We start from the raw sequence: 16642 nt of genomic DNA, 5'->3' as shown, positions 1-16642 counted from the left end.
GGGAAATAAAAAACACATACATTATTAAGTTTCTAGGAGTGATCTCCATTAAAAATTCTTATAGGCACATTTGAGTATAAGTTATGAATTCAGAATAAGTCAATGGGTTAGAGCAGCCAAGGATGCCAAAGTAGAGTGCATTCCAGGTGGCATGTAGCCCACTCCATCAAGAGGATGGTCCTACTTGGCTGAAGTTGGCTGAAACGGCACTGTCACATTTCCTGACTCATCTCCTTCACAGCTACATCCTGTTTCAGTCTGTCTCACTCCGGGGCCTGTTCCTTACTCAGAAGCCACTAGAAATGCCTGCAGTTCTTCACACCAAGTCATTCAAATAATCCTGAGTCACCACAGCTGATTTATTTTTATTGCATCCCCAAACCACAATCAGAGCTGCCTTCATGGCAACACATGGTAACACTGATTTTCTCCAAATGTGAAAGTTAGAAAAGGAAAAGGCCTCGGGGACATGTTGAACACGGTGGCCCTAGCAGGCACTACTGACTATGCCTAACCAAATCCAGAAGAGGACACAAGGCCTCGGCCCGATTCCCCATAAAAACAGGGAAAGGTCAGCAGAGGCCATAAGGTCCCAGAAGGCTGAGCAGGAATCATGTGAGACAGGGAGCCAACAGCCTCCTCACCACCAACTCTGACAATTCCCAGTCTCCAAGACAACCCCTAGGAGATGCAGACAGATGGAGGAGGTGAGCTTTACCTGCCCCAAGAACACTGCCCAGACTGTTTATATTGCCCCAAACCAGAGCAGCCTCCACTGCTATTTCCTGCCCTCTAATCTCTCCCTCTTCCAACTGCTCCTTCTGAGGAGACAGAGCAAAGGCCATCTCAGATTCCGCCACAGCACGATCACGAGATGCAGGCAGGGCGTGTCACGGGGTAAGCCGAGTTCAGGTTCTATTCACGGCAACCTAGACTCCGCAGTGGCTACTCACCTGGCCCCCGTCCTGCTGCCCTCTGACTCCCCCTGCACATGTTTAATCTTCCCAAAATCCTGCTTTAATCACACTACTCACCTCTGCCAGGGTCTCCAGGAAGCACAGAAAATGAAGTTTAAACAGAGTGGTTGTCTGGAATGTCTCCTGGCCCCACCCTCTTTTTCCAGCTCTACCTTGTACTTCTCTCACATGAATCCCCACACCCAGCCAAATGCTTCTCACACTTCTGCTGCCTCCACTTCCCAGACCCACACCTGCTGCCTGGGCAATTCCTGTCCATATGTGAAAGCCCAACTCAGTCCCCTCTCTTCTGGACCACTCTACTGGGGGGTAAAAAAAACAAACCCTCTTCATTCTCTGAATTCCTATAGTGCACAAGCAATACTCATGTATAAATATCATTCATTCACTTATTCAATAAAATGCATTCAGATGCCATATGCCAGGAGATATTCTGGACCAGACGATACGGCCCCCAAAGAAGTCAAGGTGTACGAGAGGAAAGGAAAGGAAGGAATTAGCATTTATTGTTTAGTCTAAGCAAGTCATTATGCCATCTATTCCATATGTCAGCTCAGTTCATCCTCACGACTCAGCAAGGTAGCTATTGTTATTATCACTTTATAGAAGAAAGCTGAGTGTCAAGGAGTTGAACAACTTGCCAAAGATTACCACATATTTTTTATTCTCACTGTCCCTGTCCCCTCTCAGACTCCCTGCCCGTCTCTGCCCTGCTCTGTTCTTGGGATGCTGATCTCTGCAATCCGCATCACCTTCTGGCTTCCACTTAGGTTGGGTCAATGGAAAGCACCAGAAGGAGCAAAGAGGGTGGCGCATTACTCCCCACTCCCTTCCTGGCTCGCTGGGTCCTGGCATGGCTGCCCTCCTCAGCTGCAGCTCCTGTGGAGGTTCTGTGGCTCCAGCATCTCTTACCAGGATCCGGTGAGACCACTGCCTTCTGCGGCCCCTTCAGGCGAGGAGTGGTAGGTAGGTGGGCTCCCCTTGAAGGCTGGTGAAGCGCCCTAGCTCTGCCCACACCTCTGTCAATAGTCCTTTCATTTCACTCTCTTCAGTTAAACTCTCTTGGTGTGTCAACTGTTTGCTGCCAGATACACAGAGCATGATTTGAACCATGTCTTTCTTAGTACGGAGCCTGCCTTTTTCACTTGGATAACGGCTATGTTAGAGATCTGTACAAGGGCTCAAAGAGCACAACAAAAGGCACCTCACTAGGACAGGAAGGACCAGAAAAGACGTTTCTGAACAAGAACTTGATCATGGGTCAGTCTTAAGAGGTGAACTGGAATTCACCAGACCAACAAAGAATGAGGAAAGGAATTCAAGGACAAAGCAAGTTCAAGGTCACGGAGCCATGAGGAACATGTCTTATTACGCAAGGCAGTGACGTACAGTGTTCATGAGAGAAGAACAGCGGCGGAGGGTTTCTAAACTTCGATGATAATCACTTCCTCCATCCTGATCCACAGCGGGAGATGAGAAGAAGCAAAGAATTCTCTAGATTCTGGGCAAGAGAACCAAGGTGCCTAATCCCTACCTTCCATAGATCCCCATCACAGAGATAAAACCAACTATTCAGCATAACAGACAATCTCTTCATGATCTGGCCCTGCCTGACCCATCCAGTCTCATCTACTGGCAGCACCTCGAGCTGTCCCCAGTGTGCCATATCCTTCAGTGCCTCGGTGCTTTTGTACGTGTTCTTCTCATCAGAGATATCAGCCTCCACTTCCCAGCTGATAAACTCCTTGTCCTTCGGGACTCATCTCAGGTGTCTGCTTCTCTGTAAATATCGCTGGACCTCCAAGACGCTTCTGTAGTACCACGTGCACAACTCTACAACAGCATCTGCGTAACACAGACATGCTTTACGTTTACTTGTTTGCATGTCTGTCCATTGACTCAACTGGGAGTTCCTGGAGACCAGGTAATACAGGAGGGTGGCAGATGGTAGAGGGACGTGCTTGAGCTCTGGAGGTGGGCTGCCTAGATGCAAATCATGGACTCTGCCCCAAACAACTGGGTAAACTTAGGCAAGTTCTTTACTCTCTCTGGGCCTCAATGTCAGCACCCATAAAATGGGAACAACAACCACCTCTACCTCAGAGGGTTATTAAGTGAGTCATGTAGAATAATTCCTCTTATACTGTAAGCCCTCAATAACTGACAGTTATTAATATATATCTGTGAGTCCCTTATTTCCTGTAAAAAGCTCACGTTTGTTGAATGAATAAATTTTCCTACTATTTAATATTGCTCCACGTAGACACCAATTCTCCTTAGCCTTTGTTTTATTAAATCATGAAAAGAATATTCTCGTCTCTAAATATGTGCTTATTTTACAACTGGTTGAAGATAAATGAGACGTTTTCTGTAAAGGAATTTAGCTTCTTGCCATTGTCACCAGCCTGGTCACTGCCAGACATTCTCCTGGCCTTCTAACAATTTCCACATGTGCCTGCCACATGGTCACCCCCACAGGATGGCAGTTCTGTTTTAATAATTTACGAAGACTTATTATCAAGTCAAATATTGATGGCTCCCCTAGGTTGGCATGAACCAGAGGGAAATTTGCTTTAATGCTAAACCAACGGAAAATTAAAGTCACGAAATAGTTTTGTAAAAGTTTGTCATGTTCTAAGCCCCAAATCCTTAACTGTCACAGCCTTGGTAAAAAGTCCATGCGTGAGAACCCCAACCAAGAAAAAAATCCGGGCACACAGAAAAATGTGCTTCAGAGGTGGGCAAGAAGTAGATGGAGACCAGCCCCAGGTGAGCCGCGAATTTCCCCGGTCAGGCAGCACTGGACCGACAGAGACACAGGGCACTTGGTTAGAAAAGGACAAGGCAGGGCCACTGGGGCACAGCGGTTAAGGGCGCATGTCCCTCTTCGTCGGCCTGGGGTTCGCCGGTTCGGATCCCGGGTGTGGACATGGCACCGCTTGTCAAGCCATGCTGTGGTACGAGTCCCACATACAAAGCAGAGGAAGATGGGCATGGATGTTAGCTCAGGGCCTGTCTTCCTCAGCAAAAAGAGGAGGATTGGCGGCAGATGTTACCTCAGGGCTAATCTTCCTCAAAAAAAAGAAAGAAAAAGAAAAGCAAAGGACAAGGCTGCTGCCTGGGAACAACAGAAACGCCACACCTGAGAAGGCCGGCACCCTCACAGAGTCACCCTGGCTGGCTGCAGCGGGCAGCGCAGGCCTGACTGGCCAAGAGCCCCTTGCAGGGGTTCAGCTCCCACCCAGACTCCAACCTCACCTTTCCTTTCCGTCCACGCTCCTCCCACCCTGCTGCTGGCTTTGGGGTCGGCCCTCTTCCCCAGCTCTGATCTGGTCAGCACCGCACCTCAGCTTGTTGACTCTATGGCCCCCATCCTCATCCTAGACCCCGGCTCCAACGGGGCTCAGAATTCCCCAGTTTTTACATCCATCTGTCTGACAGCGACTAACTGGATTCTTCAGCAACTCCCTGCCCCAGGGCTTCCTGTGAAACCACATTCCTTGCTGGAACTCACGTGAGTACACACGGCCGCATGCTGGGGATACCAAGAGCGTAAATATTTCAAGTTCACCTGATAATTTTTTAAAACTAAAAGAATGACCACACCCTTTGACACCGTATTTAACATTGTTATAAAAGACACTTCTCTACTTACAGGTCTTCTGGTTGAAGCACCTTGAACGGTGTGATAAAATTCTGGCTGGACTCGGCTATTTTTCTTGATTCTTCGTTTCCTCACTGAAATTTCCTGCTCGCTCTGATGGTGAACTTCCACCACAGGCTTGGCTTCTTCCAGACGGGCAGCCGCAGCCGCTGCAGCTCGTCTCCTAAGATGCCGAGGGCTTGCCCTGAATCCCTGTAGCACAGAACACAACCAAACAAATAGAGTTGTATTGAGTTAGTTTGGAAATTTTCTGGGGCTAGTTATACAAAGAGTTCCAAAAAACACCCAGCTCACTGAGATCATTTACATTTCCAAAGTGAGCATGGAGAAACAGGCTTGGCATGCAAGCAAAGGTGGTGTGTTCTGTAAAGCACCTAAGTGTTTCAGGGCCCAGAGTTATTCAACACTAAGAGTTTTTTGTTTTTGTTTTTGTTTTTTGCTGAGGAAAACTGGCCCTGAGCTAACATCTGTTGCCAATCTTCCTCTTTTTTTTGCTGAGGAAGATTAGCCATGAGCTTACATCTGTGCCAGTCTTCCTCTACTTTATATGTGGGTTGCCACCACAGCACAGCTGACGAGTAGTGTAGGTCCACACCACCAAAGCAGAGTGTGCTGAAGCTCAACAACTATGCAACAGGGCTGGCCCCAAGAAGAGTTTTTAATCCAGTAAAGCCAGTCCAAAAAAAGAAGGCAGGTGGGCACATTGCTTTACTTGTGTGTATACAAATCAGACCACGGGTGAAGAAGAGTATTCCCACATAGGCATGAAGCAGGGTATAGGGAGCAGGACTGAGCACTATTCCAAGTGTGGTGCCACTTGACCCTCCTGAGAGCAGACTCCTTGAAGGAAGGAAATCAGGAATGCAAAGCACCCTTACAAAATACCATAAAATGAAGACCTGCAACGAAATGGAGGCAACACGATGGAGGGAGGACTGTGGGTTTTGGGGACAGATGGGCCTGGGTCCAAATGCTGACCTGGTAATTGTAGCTACACAATGATTAAATATTTGTGAGTCTAACTGTTCTAATCTAAGAAATAGATAACATCCTATTCACAGAGTTTTTAGGTTTTAAGTAAGGTAACATAGATAAAAATTCTAAGCACAGGATCTGGGAAACAGCAGGTGCTCAACAAGATGTTACTTTTCCTTCTCTTTTAGAGCAAGGTGTGAATAAGGACAACTCGCTAGACAACAGGAACAAGTTCATTTAAGCCATATCATGCATTTGGGAATGTGCATATTTTGGGAAATCTGAAAGAATTACATAAAATAATCTCTGTCCTCATGTAGCTCACGATTTCCTGGAGAGCAGAAGTCTAACAGAGCTCATGAACACACTGGAATGTGTAATTAAGGGGCAAAGTGGGCAGCTGAGGACTGTCAGTGCCCACAGATCTCGGAGAAGGAATCAGTGAATGAAGGTGAGAATAGTCTATATTTGGCTTAGTTGAGTGGGTAGCATTTGAAGGATGAATATTCCAGGCAAGGGAAACATCATAAAGAATGGATGGATAAGTACAACAACAGACAGATGGATGGAATATCTGTGTAGCAAGAAGAACCACTATTTGATGGTGTGCCGGGATAAGAGTAAAGATACGCGTGAGGATGGGGGACGTGAGGGGGCAAAGGGGACCAACGCTCCAAGGAGGGCTTCTCTGAAGTGGTAGGGCTTCTGAAGTTTAAAAGATGTATGAAAATTTAAAGATAGCAAAGGCATAAAGAATAGAAGAGGGAATTTTAGAAGGAGAGGCAGGACGAGAAGAGGCTGAGCATGATCCTGCGGGACTCTGAAAGACAGATGTGCACAGCGGCCTTCTCACTGAGGGACACGGACAAGGTCTGGCGTCTGCTGATGGAGACCCTGAATTCCAGGCTGAAGGACACGGAGAGGGGAAAAAAGACAAATGTCGGGGCTGAGGAAATGCAAATATATTTGGCAAAGCTGAGGTCACAGTTCGAGCACTTTCTTCTCACCCCCAACATATTAGCCTGTTCCCATCCCTCCTCTATGTGCAAGCTGAGCTGCATCCTCTTCAACCCAAAATAGTCGTGGCAGATCCCCACAGCTCCCATATAATCCAGGAGCGGCGACAGCAGCTGCTGGTGAAGAGGATTAGGGAGAAGGAGCTGAGCCAATTCTTAAGCCGCGTTCTGCGAGCAGAGTTAGGACCAAACGGGTCAGAACCGACAACCATGCGGGCTGCTTTTTAAATATGCAGGTTCCTGGACACCCTTCCCCCCCCCCCCCCCCCCCCCACAACACACACACACACACACACACACTCACACACACCCCTCTTTATCTCTCTCCTTTCTGAAGTAGACTCACTAGGGGTGAGGCCAAGAATGTGATTTTTTTTTCTTTTTTTGCTGAGGAAGATTCATCCTAAACTAATATCTGTTGCTAGTCTTCCTCTATTTTGTACGTGTGTCACTGCCACAACATGGCTGCCAAGATGGCCACTGAGGAGTGGTATGGGTGCATGCCCAGGAACCAAACTCTGGCTGCTGAAGCAGAGCACACTGAACTCAACCACTAGGCCACAGGACTGGCTCCAAGAATCTGATTTTTAACCAGCTCCTCTGGTACTTTTCAGCACTTTGAGGACTGAGAACCTCTAGGAGCAGAGTTTAGTCTAACCACTAGGTGGCATTAGTTTCCACAGCCCCCGCCTTCTTTCTAGTTCAGAAATAAGAGCAGTGGTAGAATTATAAAGTACTTGATAATACACTAGCTTTTGTCACAGTGGGAGAGTTGAGTCTATTTCTTTGGTAAGAATGCAGATTCTCCTTCTCTTATGCTCTTACGAGTAATAAGCAACTGGATTTTGCTTAACTTGTATTGTTACCAATAGTCCTCGGTGACCTACAAATTTTAGAAACACTTAGGAAAAAAACGACATAAAACTCCCTTAAAGTGACCCAGAAAACTTAAAACATGTTGGTACAGTCATCCTGCAGAGCAATAACGCAGTAAATCCACACGCCTCTGTCTACCCTAGAGAAATTCTACCAAGTATGTCCGGGAGGATATTCGAGCATTACTTGTAATAAAAGTTGGAAGCAGTTTAAAACAGTCCTTCCTAAACTTCAGTCATTTTCATCCCACCTTCACATTCTTTCCAAGATCTGAGCACCATCACGTAGGCCTCTCTGATTTCTCTTACATTTAAACAAGTTTTATCCGCACTGTGGTACAGTACACACACCACAGGCAGACGATCTGGGCTCACGCACTGCCTCTGTCACGTCCTGGTTGTGTGATCTCGGATAGTCACTTAACCATTCCCTCACCTGTAAAATGGAGACTGAAAATCGCAGTCCCCGCATAGGGATGTTGAGAAGAATAAACAAATTAATGTGAGTAAAGTTCTTACAAGAGTGTCTGGCACGTAGGGATATCGAAGTGTTGGCCAGGATTACTATGCACACTAATTGTGTGAATGATAGACATTCTTAAAGACAAAAGTGTTATTCATCAGATGTAAAGAGGAAAACGAATCACCCTGCAGGTGTGCTTGCTGGCAGACACATGGGGGGTCCTGCCGGGAGGCCGACCACCCCGGGCATCAGGAGAGAGCTCTTCACTCTAGAGTCCCAGGCGCTCAGTCTCCAGGGAGGCAGACTCTCTGGGCTCGCATACCAGCTCGCTCACTTACTAGGTGTGCCATCTTGGCCAAGTGACTTCTCTGTGCCTCAGTTCCTTCATCTATCAAATGCACACAGTACTGCCTCTCTCACAGAGTTATGGTGGGGTTTAAACAAGATAATCCATAGTAGTACTTAGAACAGTACATGGATTACAATAAGTAGTCAATAAATTATCACCATCACTACTACTATTTCTCTGAGTTCTGGGAGGTTGCAGCAGCATTTTACACCCCAGCATTCAGAGCTGTGATCACAAACACCATGAGCAACCCGGGCAGCCACCATTTTTTATTTCCCTCAACCACTGCACAGAATTATAGGTTTATGGTTTATTACACTTGCTTGTCCCAAATACTCTAAAAAATAAGCCACAACTTTTAACAGAGGCAATTTTATTTTAAAACGGTAGGTGGTGCTATAAGCTCTCAGAGATGCTCCCAGGATTTGACAGTGTCAGTATCAAGTCCATTTCTCTCTCTATTCATTCGCTCTTGCCCGGATCCCCTTTAACCAGCAGGTGATAGACACGTGGAAGTCTCTCGGTAGTGGACGTCTGCATCTTTAGGCCTCCCCATTTTCTCAGCACCTTTTGGGTAACAACTCCTCGAGATGTGCGGTCTCGATACAGAGCTGAGGCAGGGGCTCCACAGCTCACTCTAGATCCTGCCCCTTAAGAACCTGGTGCAGTTCACGGGGAGGCTCAGGGCCAAGGCTCAAACAATCCAAGTCCCTCTCCTTGGACGCTGGATATTAAACGGAGGGAGGTGAAGACTGAAAAACTCACTAGGGATTCATTAGTCTAGCGGCTGCACCCAACCCCTTCGGAAGCTGCCTACTTCTGTCCGCTCTAACCAGATCTTCAGTCTTGATTGCGAGTTCCACCATATATTTGTAATAAATTCTCTTTTGGCTTAAGTCACACAGAGTCAGATTCTGTTGCTTACAAACAAAAAAGCCCACTGCCTACTCTTGCTGTCATGCTTTCACACAGTTAACTATTCTCCTCGCAGGTTGAATACACAGATTTAACCAGCTGTTGGGCTGTGCAGACCAGCATGAAAAGGTAGAAGACATCAAAACAAAAATTTACTAAGCACCATTTAGGTGCTAAGCCTATTGTATCCACTTCAACCAAACTGAGGCTTTTGAGGGTTAAGTAACCTCCCTAAGGCAAAAGCTCGCCCTTAGAAAAACCCAGATTAGAAGCCAGGTCTCTAACTCCAGACTAGCGCTCTCGCCACTCCGTTTGTAGGCAGGGAGATTAGAAGGCTGCAATGCATTCAGGGCTAATCGTCTACATACAGTCATAGGCCTGGGCGCCACGGAAGTGCTCAGGAATATATGCTAACTGATTAAAACAAGAAAAGGTCTATAAACAATTTAGATAAGTGAGGAGAAAGTGAAAAAGTTAACATTTTCAGGTAACAATTATTGTTATATAAGATCAAACTAACATCCAGTTTACTGATGAAGCATCTGAACAGATGGAAACTAATTCATTGAGTCATTGAGTATGTACACAGAATTGCTTTTGTGTATTGCTATACCTGAAAAACCAAAGTTTATAGGTATATCAGATACAAATTTACCATACTCAAATATTATGAAGCTCGATCAGCTGACATTTATACAGCATGTAATACCCCTACAAATTCTGATTCTCCTCATCCAAGGCTAGAAATGAAGTGAATAGCAGAAGTTCTTGGATCCATGGATAAAATTCAAGAGAGATGGGGGGGGGCAGTCAATGATCTTGGATGGGGAAAATTTATATCTCTATTTTTACTAACCTCTCATTGAAATTTAGCATATTGCTCAATTATGAATGTAGGCCATACACCTGGTATTATTAGCAGTACCTGTGACTTTTGCCACCAAAAGAAATCACAGATATTTAAATCTTAAATTACAGTGGCTGCAGATATCTCAAAATACCATTTATACTCATTGTTACTTCAAAATCACAGTAGTTAGTAAATCTATCATTAGATCTTGTTATTTAATGCATTAATAAAGAAGTACATATATTGCTCTATCAAAAATGTTTTTAACAGGCCAGCCCAGTGGCATAATGGTTAAGTTCACGCAATCTGCTTTAGGAGTCTCAGGTACGGACCTACACACTGCTCATCAAGCCACACTGTGGCAGCATCCCACATATAAAATAGAGGAAGACTGGTAAACAGATGTTAGCTCGGGGCCAATCTTCCTCACCAAAAAAAAAATATACATATATATATTTTTTAATAATTTGTAATTGTATTTCAATATAATTGGCTAACTTCGTAATTCCATGTATATTCTTTTATGCATTTAAAAACATTGGGAATGAGTCCATGGGCTTCACCAGACTGTCAAAGGGGTTTATGCGATAAACTAGGTCCAGAATACAGAAAATCTCAGAAATTTCCATAAACAGTTTATGACAGACACTGCTAGCTGCTCACCAAAATCCATGTTTGCCTCTTTTTCTTGGGCACAAGCTAGAACACATTTCCTGGCTTCCCTTGCAATTAGGTAGGGCCACGTGACTAAGTCCTAGCCAATGGAATGTGGACATAATGTATGCCATTTGTGGACCTAGCCCATAAACACCTCCCACAGCCACTTCTCCACGCTCTTCTCTTTTAGCTGAGATGACCTTCAGAGTAATCTTGAAAGTCACATATTAAAGGTGGCAGTGGCTTCATCAGCCTGAGTCCCTGAATAACATCATGCAGGAGGCCACTCTGCCAACCTGCTCACCCATCTACACCTTTAAGTGAGCAACAAATATATTTCTATTTTGTTTGAGAGTTTGAACCATTATACACTGAAGTGTATACTTGCCATGAAAGTCTGCATTACTCTAATCAGTGGTTCTCAAACTTTATCAAGCCTCAGAGCCATCAGGAAGACTGATTAAAATACAGATTGCTGGGCAGCACCCTTGAGGCTTCCGATGGAGGAAATCTGGGATGGGGGCTGAGAATTTGCCTTTCTAACGAGTCCTCAGGCGATGGTGATGCTGCCATTCCGTGACTACAGTCTGAGAATGTCTGCTCTCACTAACACCAGCTCCTACCTCCTACTGTGTGGTTAGTGAGTAGTTTTGGTCATAAATTCACTGTTCCCCATTGTGCTGTGTGCAGCGGGGCCCTCAAGATTAGAGCAACTTTGCCCTTTGTGGTCTTAACAATCCTACATTAAAAGAATGACCATGGAAGCCACTCTGTCAGCTGGATAAGAAAATAATGTATCTAGAGCTACCTGTTTTCAGAGAGAATGTATTCTCTGACAAATAAGGGACAGTGGGGCAAAATATTACCTTTTTAGAGTCTTATTTTCTAATGATTAATCATCCTTTGGTATAGATCACTGGTTCCTGGAGGTATGATGACAGCAAAAAGTTTATTTTTAATCTCTACAAAGTCTAAGGAATTGTAGGCTTACTTTAGATAAGGTTTCACGGGTTAGTAATATAGTGTTTCTTTTATATTGACAAATATTCTATCAACTGGTTATGAGTTCCTGCTGCTCACAAGCTCTGACTGGCAGAGAGACCTGACGTTTTTTCAAATTGCAAACGTATTACAACTGAAATGCAGTTTTGTAAATGGAAATCTTTCGAAATCTTACTGAAGTCAATCGTTCCCTTCTTGGACATATGCCCCACCCACAGTCCCTGCTGCCTGGGGGAGGGTGTTGGTACCACGGCACTCCACCCCTCAGGTCACGGTTCCTGAGTCTTGACACTTGGGTGGAGTCCCTCCCTTGACAGTTCGATAGAGAAATACCAAGAGCCTGGGCCAGTCAGCACAGAAGTTGAAACTGAAAGAAAAATCATTCTGTAGACCAGGCTTCTCAAACTTTACTAGGTATATGCATAGCCTAGGATGCTTCTTATAATGCAGATTGTGGGGCCTGAGATTCTGAAATTCTAACAAGCTCCCAGAGGATCCCAATGGTGTTGGTCTGCAGACCAAACTTTGGGTAACAGGGACGTAGAAGGCCTGATGGAAGCTGTGTGGCCCTTGTGTAGGCTGAGGGTAACAGAGTACAGAAACAACAGTGAGGAGAGAAAAGCAGCTGACAGCACAAGGAAAAGCCGCAGCTAGTGGAGTAACTCTGAGTCATACCTCTGGCATTTCACTGCAGTGAGAAGGCCTGAAAGCCACAACCGACTCTCAACTCTCATCGCTGTGAAGCCAGACCCTTTTGCTGGCTTTTTCTTAAATTCCATTGAGTTACACATATATCCTTACAACATGGCCTAAAACGTAGTAGGTCTGATTCTGCGCCTAAGACACAAAACATGGCCTCCACGGAGGGGGTGGGGAAAAGAATAAAAGACTTAGAGGTTGAAGCCATTTGAGATATAGCATCTTCTCCTTTAAGGAGCTTAAAGTGCTTTTTAATTATAACTGTTAGATTAACCAAAGCAAGCATCATAGGGTACACTCAGAAAACTAACTATACTCTCTCTCCCGGCCATCCTTCAAACCCACAGTAAGGGGTTAGTTTTCTCCCAACCCTACAGAAAATTTTGGGTAGATCCTATAATTTTTCTAGTCATTCTCAGATAATTAAAAAGTTCTCTAGCCACTTCCAGTCACAAAAACAGTGCCATTCCACTGAGGTCATCTCACTCCTCCTGGCTTCCTCCTGGACAGGGCTTAAAGTGACTCAGGGCTCTTTCTCCCAAGAGATCCATAAGAAATGCTCATGTGTCCTTGCCCTAACACATTCTGGGAGAACAAGCTGTTTCCAGTGCACCCACCTCTGCTCGCTCCACCAACAGAGCAGCCAGCCAGGCGTGGTCTCTGGTCCTTTGGAACTATCCCACGTGGTCTGGCAGCAGCCCTGAGACACAGACTCTGAGGACACAAGTCAAGCTTTCCCAGCGGTCTACTTAAAGTTGCTCTCATTAGGAAAATCTCTCATGGGGTGAGACTTGTGGTCTTACTTGGGGTGAAACTCAGTGCACTGCTAACAAATTTTCCAGTGTCTAACTCTGAGCTATCCAATAGGGTAGCCACTAGTCACATGTGGCCATTTGCATTTAAATTTTGTGTGTGCGTGTGTGAGTGTGTGTGTGTGCGTGTAAGATTGGCCCTAAGCTAACATCTATTGCCAGTCTTCCTCTTTTTGCTTGAGGAAGATTGTCCTTGAGCTAACATCTGTGCCAGTCTTCCTCTATTTTATGTGGGATGCCATCACAGAATGACTTGATGGGCAGTGCTAGGCCTGCGCTCAGGATCCAAACCTGCAAACCACAGGTCGCCAAAACAGAGTGTGCGAATTCAACCACTATGCAACCAGGCCGGCCCCACGTTTAAATTTTAATTAATTAAAATTAAACCAAAAATTCAGTTCCTCAGGCAGACTAGCCACCTTCCAAGTACCCAATACCACAGGGAGCTAGTGGTAACTGAATTAGATGATACAGATAAAACATTTCTATTATCACAGAAAGTTCTATGGAACAAGCACTGCTCTAAGCTCTCATAACTGGATCCTCAGCCTTTATCCATATAGCCTAAACTTGGTGAGGGGTGACTATAAATGTCAGTGTAGGCTAACTGCTGTAGCAAGCAACACCGAAATCTCAGCATCTCAACACAATAAAAGTTTACATGTCACTCACGGCACGGTCACACGTGGACCAGCACGTGGGATGAGTGCTCTGCTCCATACAGTCATTTAGCGAGGCCCATCTTGTGGCCCTCTAGGTCTTCAATGTCCTCCCCACTCTGCTAGTTTACGGAAAAAGAGCCAGGATTGCGTGTGGATGGCTCCAACGGGCCAGGCCTTCAAACAGCACACATCACTTCTCCTTACATTTCGCAAACTAGAACTCAGTGACGTGCCATCACCTAAGTGCAAGGGAAGCCAAAACGTGTAGTGAGGCCACGTGCCCAGAAGAAAAGAACATAGATATTGGTGAGCAACAGCAGACCCCGCCGATTTTACAGCCCCCTCCTTCGCAAGTCCTGCATGGTGGTCTAGCTCATCTCTCTGGCAATGCGATCCTTGCCAACTACAACTCTTTGGTCCTCAGACAAAACTAAGACAAAAAGAGTTCCATTTACACATCTTATTACATAGCCAAACACAATTTGAGCCCATTTATCTAACAGTTTTCCAACAATGTTCAGCTAGTTAACTATATACAAATCTCTCTAACTCTTCACAGTTGCAGAAGTCATAACAATTTCTAGTTATCAAGCACTTCCTATGTGCCAAACACTGCAGACGCATGATCCCATTATTTCTCGTAGTATTCCTAAGAGGTACATGCTATTTTAATGCCCGCTCACAGGTAAGAGAATGAACACTTAGAAGTTTGCCTAAGACTTAGTAAGTATCTGCTCTAGAATTGAAATTCAGGCAACCTGACCTGTGCTCACCATCATGGGTCAGCAAACTATGGCCCTAAGGCCAAATCTGACCCACTGTCTATTTTTGCAACGTTTTATTGGAATACAGCCATGTCCATATCATCTATGGTGACTTCTCTGCTACAAAAGCAGAGTTGAGTAGTCGCAACGGGTTCACACGGCCTGGAAAGTCCAAAATCTTGACTAGGTGGCCCTCTACGGAAAATCTTTGCCAACCCCCGCTCTACAGTGTCCTGTAGGGCTGTGAGCACTCTGCTTCTATCATAGATTGAAAAGTAATTTTGACTCAGTGTTTTGGTCTGTTAATCTGTGCTCTCCATCAACAACCTGGTCCGTGAAATATCAGGTCAGTCTAATTCCCCTCTGGCAGCCACGTCTACTCCATCTGTTTGTAGTTTCATGGGCAGATTAAACAATATCTGTTGTGTTGTTTTGTCAAACACATAAATGATACTACCAAAGGATGCACTTGTGTTATTCTTCTAATAATAATTATGCCTATTCCTTGATGATTCTTTACATTTGGACTATACCTACCAAAAAAAGGTTTGCAGAAATTTATCAACCCTGCTGCTTTTGGTACAACAGGTGTCAATCCTTCACCCTGCCCATCTCTTGCTTTGGCTTTTAGAAATAAAGCCATCAGCACAGAATGACAGTGAATTTTACGGGCAGTCACTGTCCAATAAGGGAGGATTCATTCCATTGAAACTGCCTCTACTCCACTTTTTCTTAGACAAAATTCATCAACATCATGTTTTTTACCAAAATAAACCATAAAAAATATGCTTAGCTTTTTTTTTAATTTTTAAAAGATTTTATTTTTCCTTTTTCTCCCTAAAGCCCCCCGGTACATAGTTGTGTATTTCTTGTTGTGGGTCCTTCTAGTTGTGGCATGTGGGATGCCACCTCAGCATGGCCTGACGAGCGGCACCACGTCCACAACCAGGATTCGAACTGGTGCAACCCTGGGCAGCCGAAGCAGAGCACATGAACTCAACCGCTCGGCCATGGGGCCGGCCCCTATGCTTAGCTTTCAAGAGACTCTCAGAGTATGCAACCCACATTGCATTCGTATTAAAATCAAGTTAAAAGTAGGGTAGAAATTGTATCCAGGATATGCAAAACTATACTAAGAACATTTTAGCGGATGCTGTGGGGCACCACCCAAATTCCGCCTTCATGAGCCAGGCACTCATCTCCCCAGCTGCTAGGAGAGGTGGCAGCTCCTAGGTTTTAGCTGAATCCCTCTGCAGGAACTGCCCTCAGCCTGAGAGCTAGCTGTCTAGCCCAGGGTCACACTCCCTCCCCAGGACCAATGCTGGTAAGTGGAAAGGGGGTATGCTTGCCTCAATTAGGGACAACTCTGAAGGGCCTCTCAGCTCCAGAACTTCCAGAATCAGCTGAGGCCCCGGCTGCATATGTATCGCAATTCAGCTTCTCTCTCTGCCCAATCCTGTTCCCTCACTCCCTTTAAGTGATGTTCCTGAGGGCACTCTGCTGTCCATCTCCCGCACACAATCTCTATCTCAAAGCCTATTCCCCGGGGGGCTGACCTGCAACAAACACGAAGTCTGATTTCCTAACCGTGCCATTATTAACTTATGAGCCATATTTAACATTCAATGACAGGGAAGGATCAGCAATAAAGAGCTTCTGGAAGACAGCAAGTCCATTAGCACAAAAAATGAGAGTAACAGCAAAACAGTGGGCAGTACAGACATCAAAAACAGGCTGCATCAGGACACAGAAGCAGCAGCAGTCTGGGAGGCAGACCGAGTTGCAGAGAGAAGCTGAAGCTCCACTCAAAACTCAGGGAGGGCCAGCGAGGGAGGCCACCCGAGAAACAGGAGCAGCAGTGGTACAATCTGCTCTCCCGCAGCCAGGGTCCGCGCCTCCTCTCGGCAACGAGGCTCCCAGCCCCGGGGCACAGCCAGCCATGTGCCACGACAGGCTCTATAA

At 45.6% G+C, this 16642-nt stretch overlaps 1 protein-coding gene across 13 annotated transcripts in view; it reads right to left on the bottom strand.

Moving 5' to 3' along the window:
• Positions 1 to 16642, bottom strand: part of DST (dystonin) — a 439342-nt gene that overhangs the window by 382581 nt on the left and 40119 nt on the right. For all 13 annotated transcript variants that reach the window (XM_046639567.1, XM_046639575.1, XM_046639568.1 and 10 more), the window contains exon 3: positions 4633 to 4833. In XM_046639567.1, coding sequence (XP_046495523.1) covers positions 4633 to 4833 — 201 coding nt within the window. The remainder of the gene's footprint in view (positions 1 to 4632; positions 4834 to 16642) is intronic.

Source organism: Equus quagga, chromosome 15 (genome assembly GCF_021613505.1).
Source record: "Equus quagga isolate Etosha38 chromosome 15, UCLA_HA_Equagga_1.0, whole genome shotgun sequence".
NCBI classification, from domain to species: domain Eukaryota; kingdom Metazoa; phylum Chordata; class Mammalia; order Perissodactyla; family Equidae; genus Equus; species Equus quagga.
This window is presented reverse-complemented; position numbering and strand designations above follow the sequence as displayed.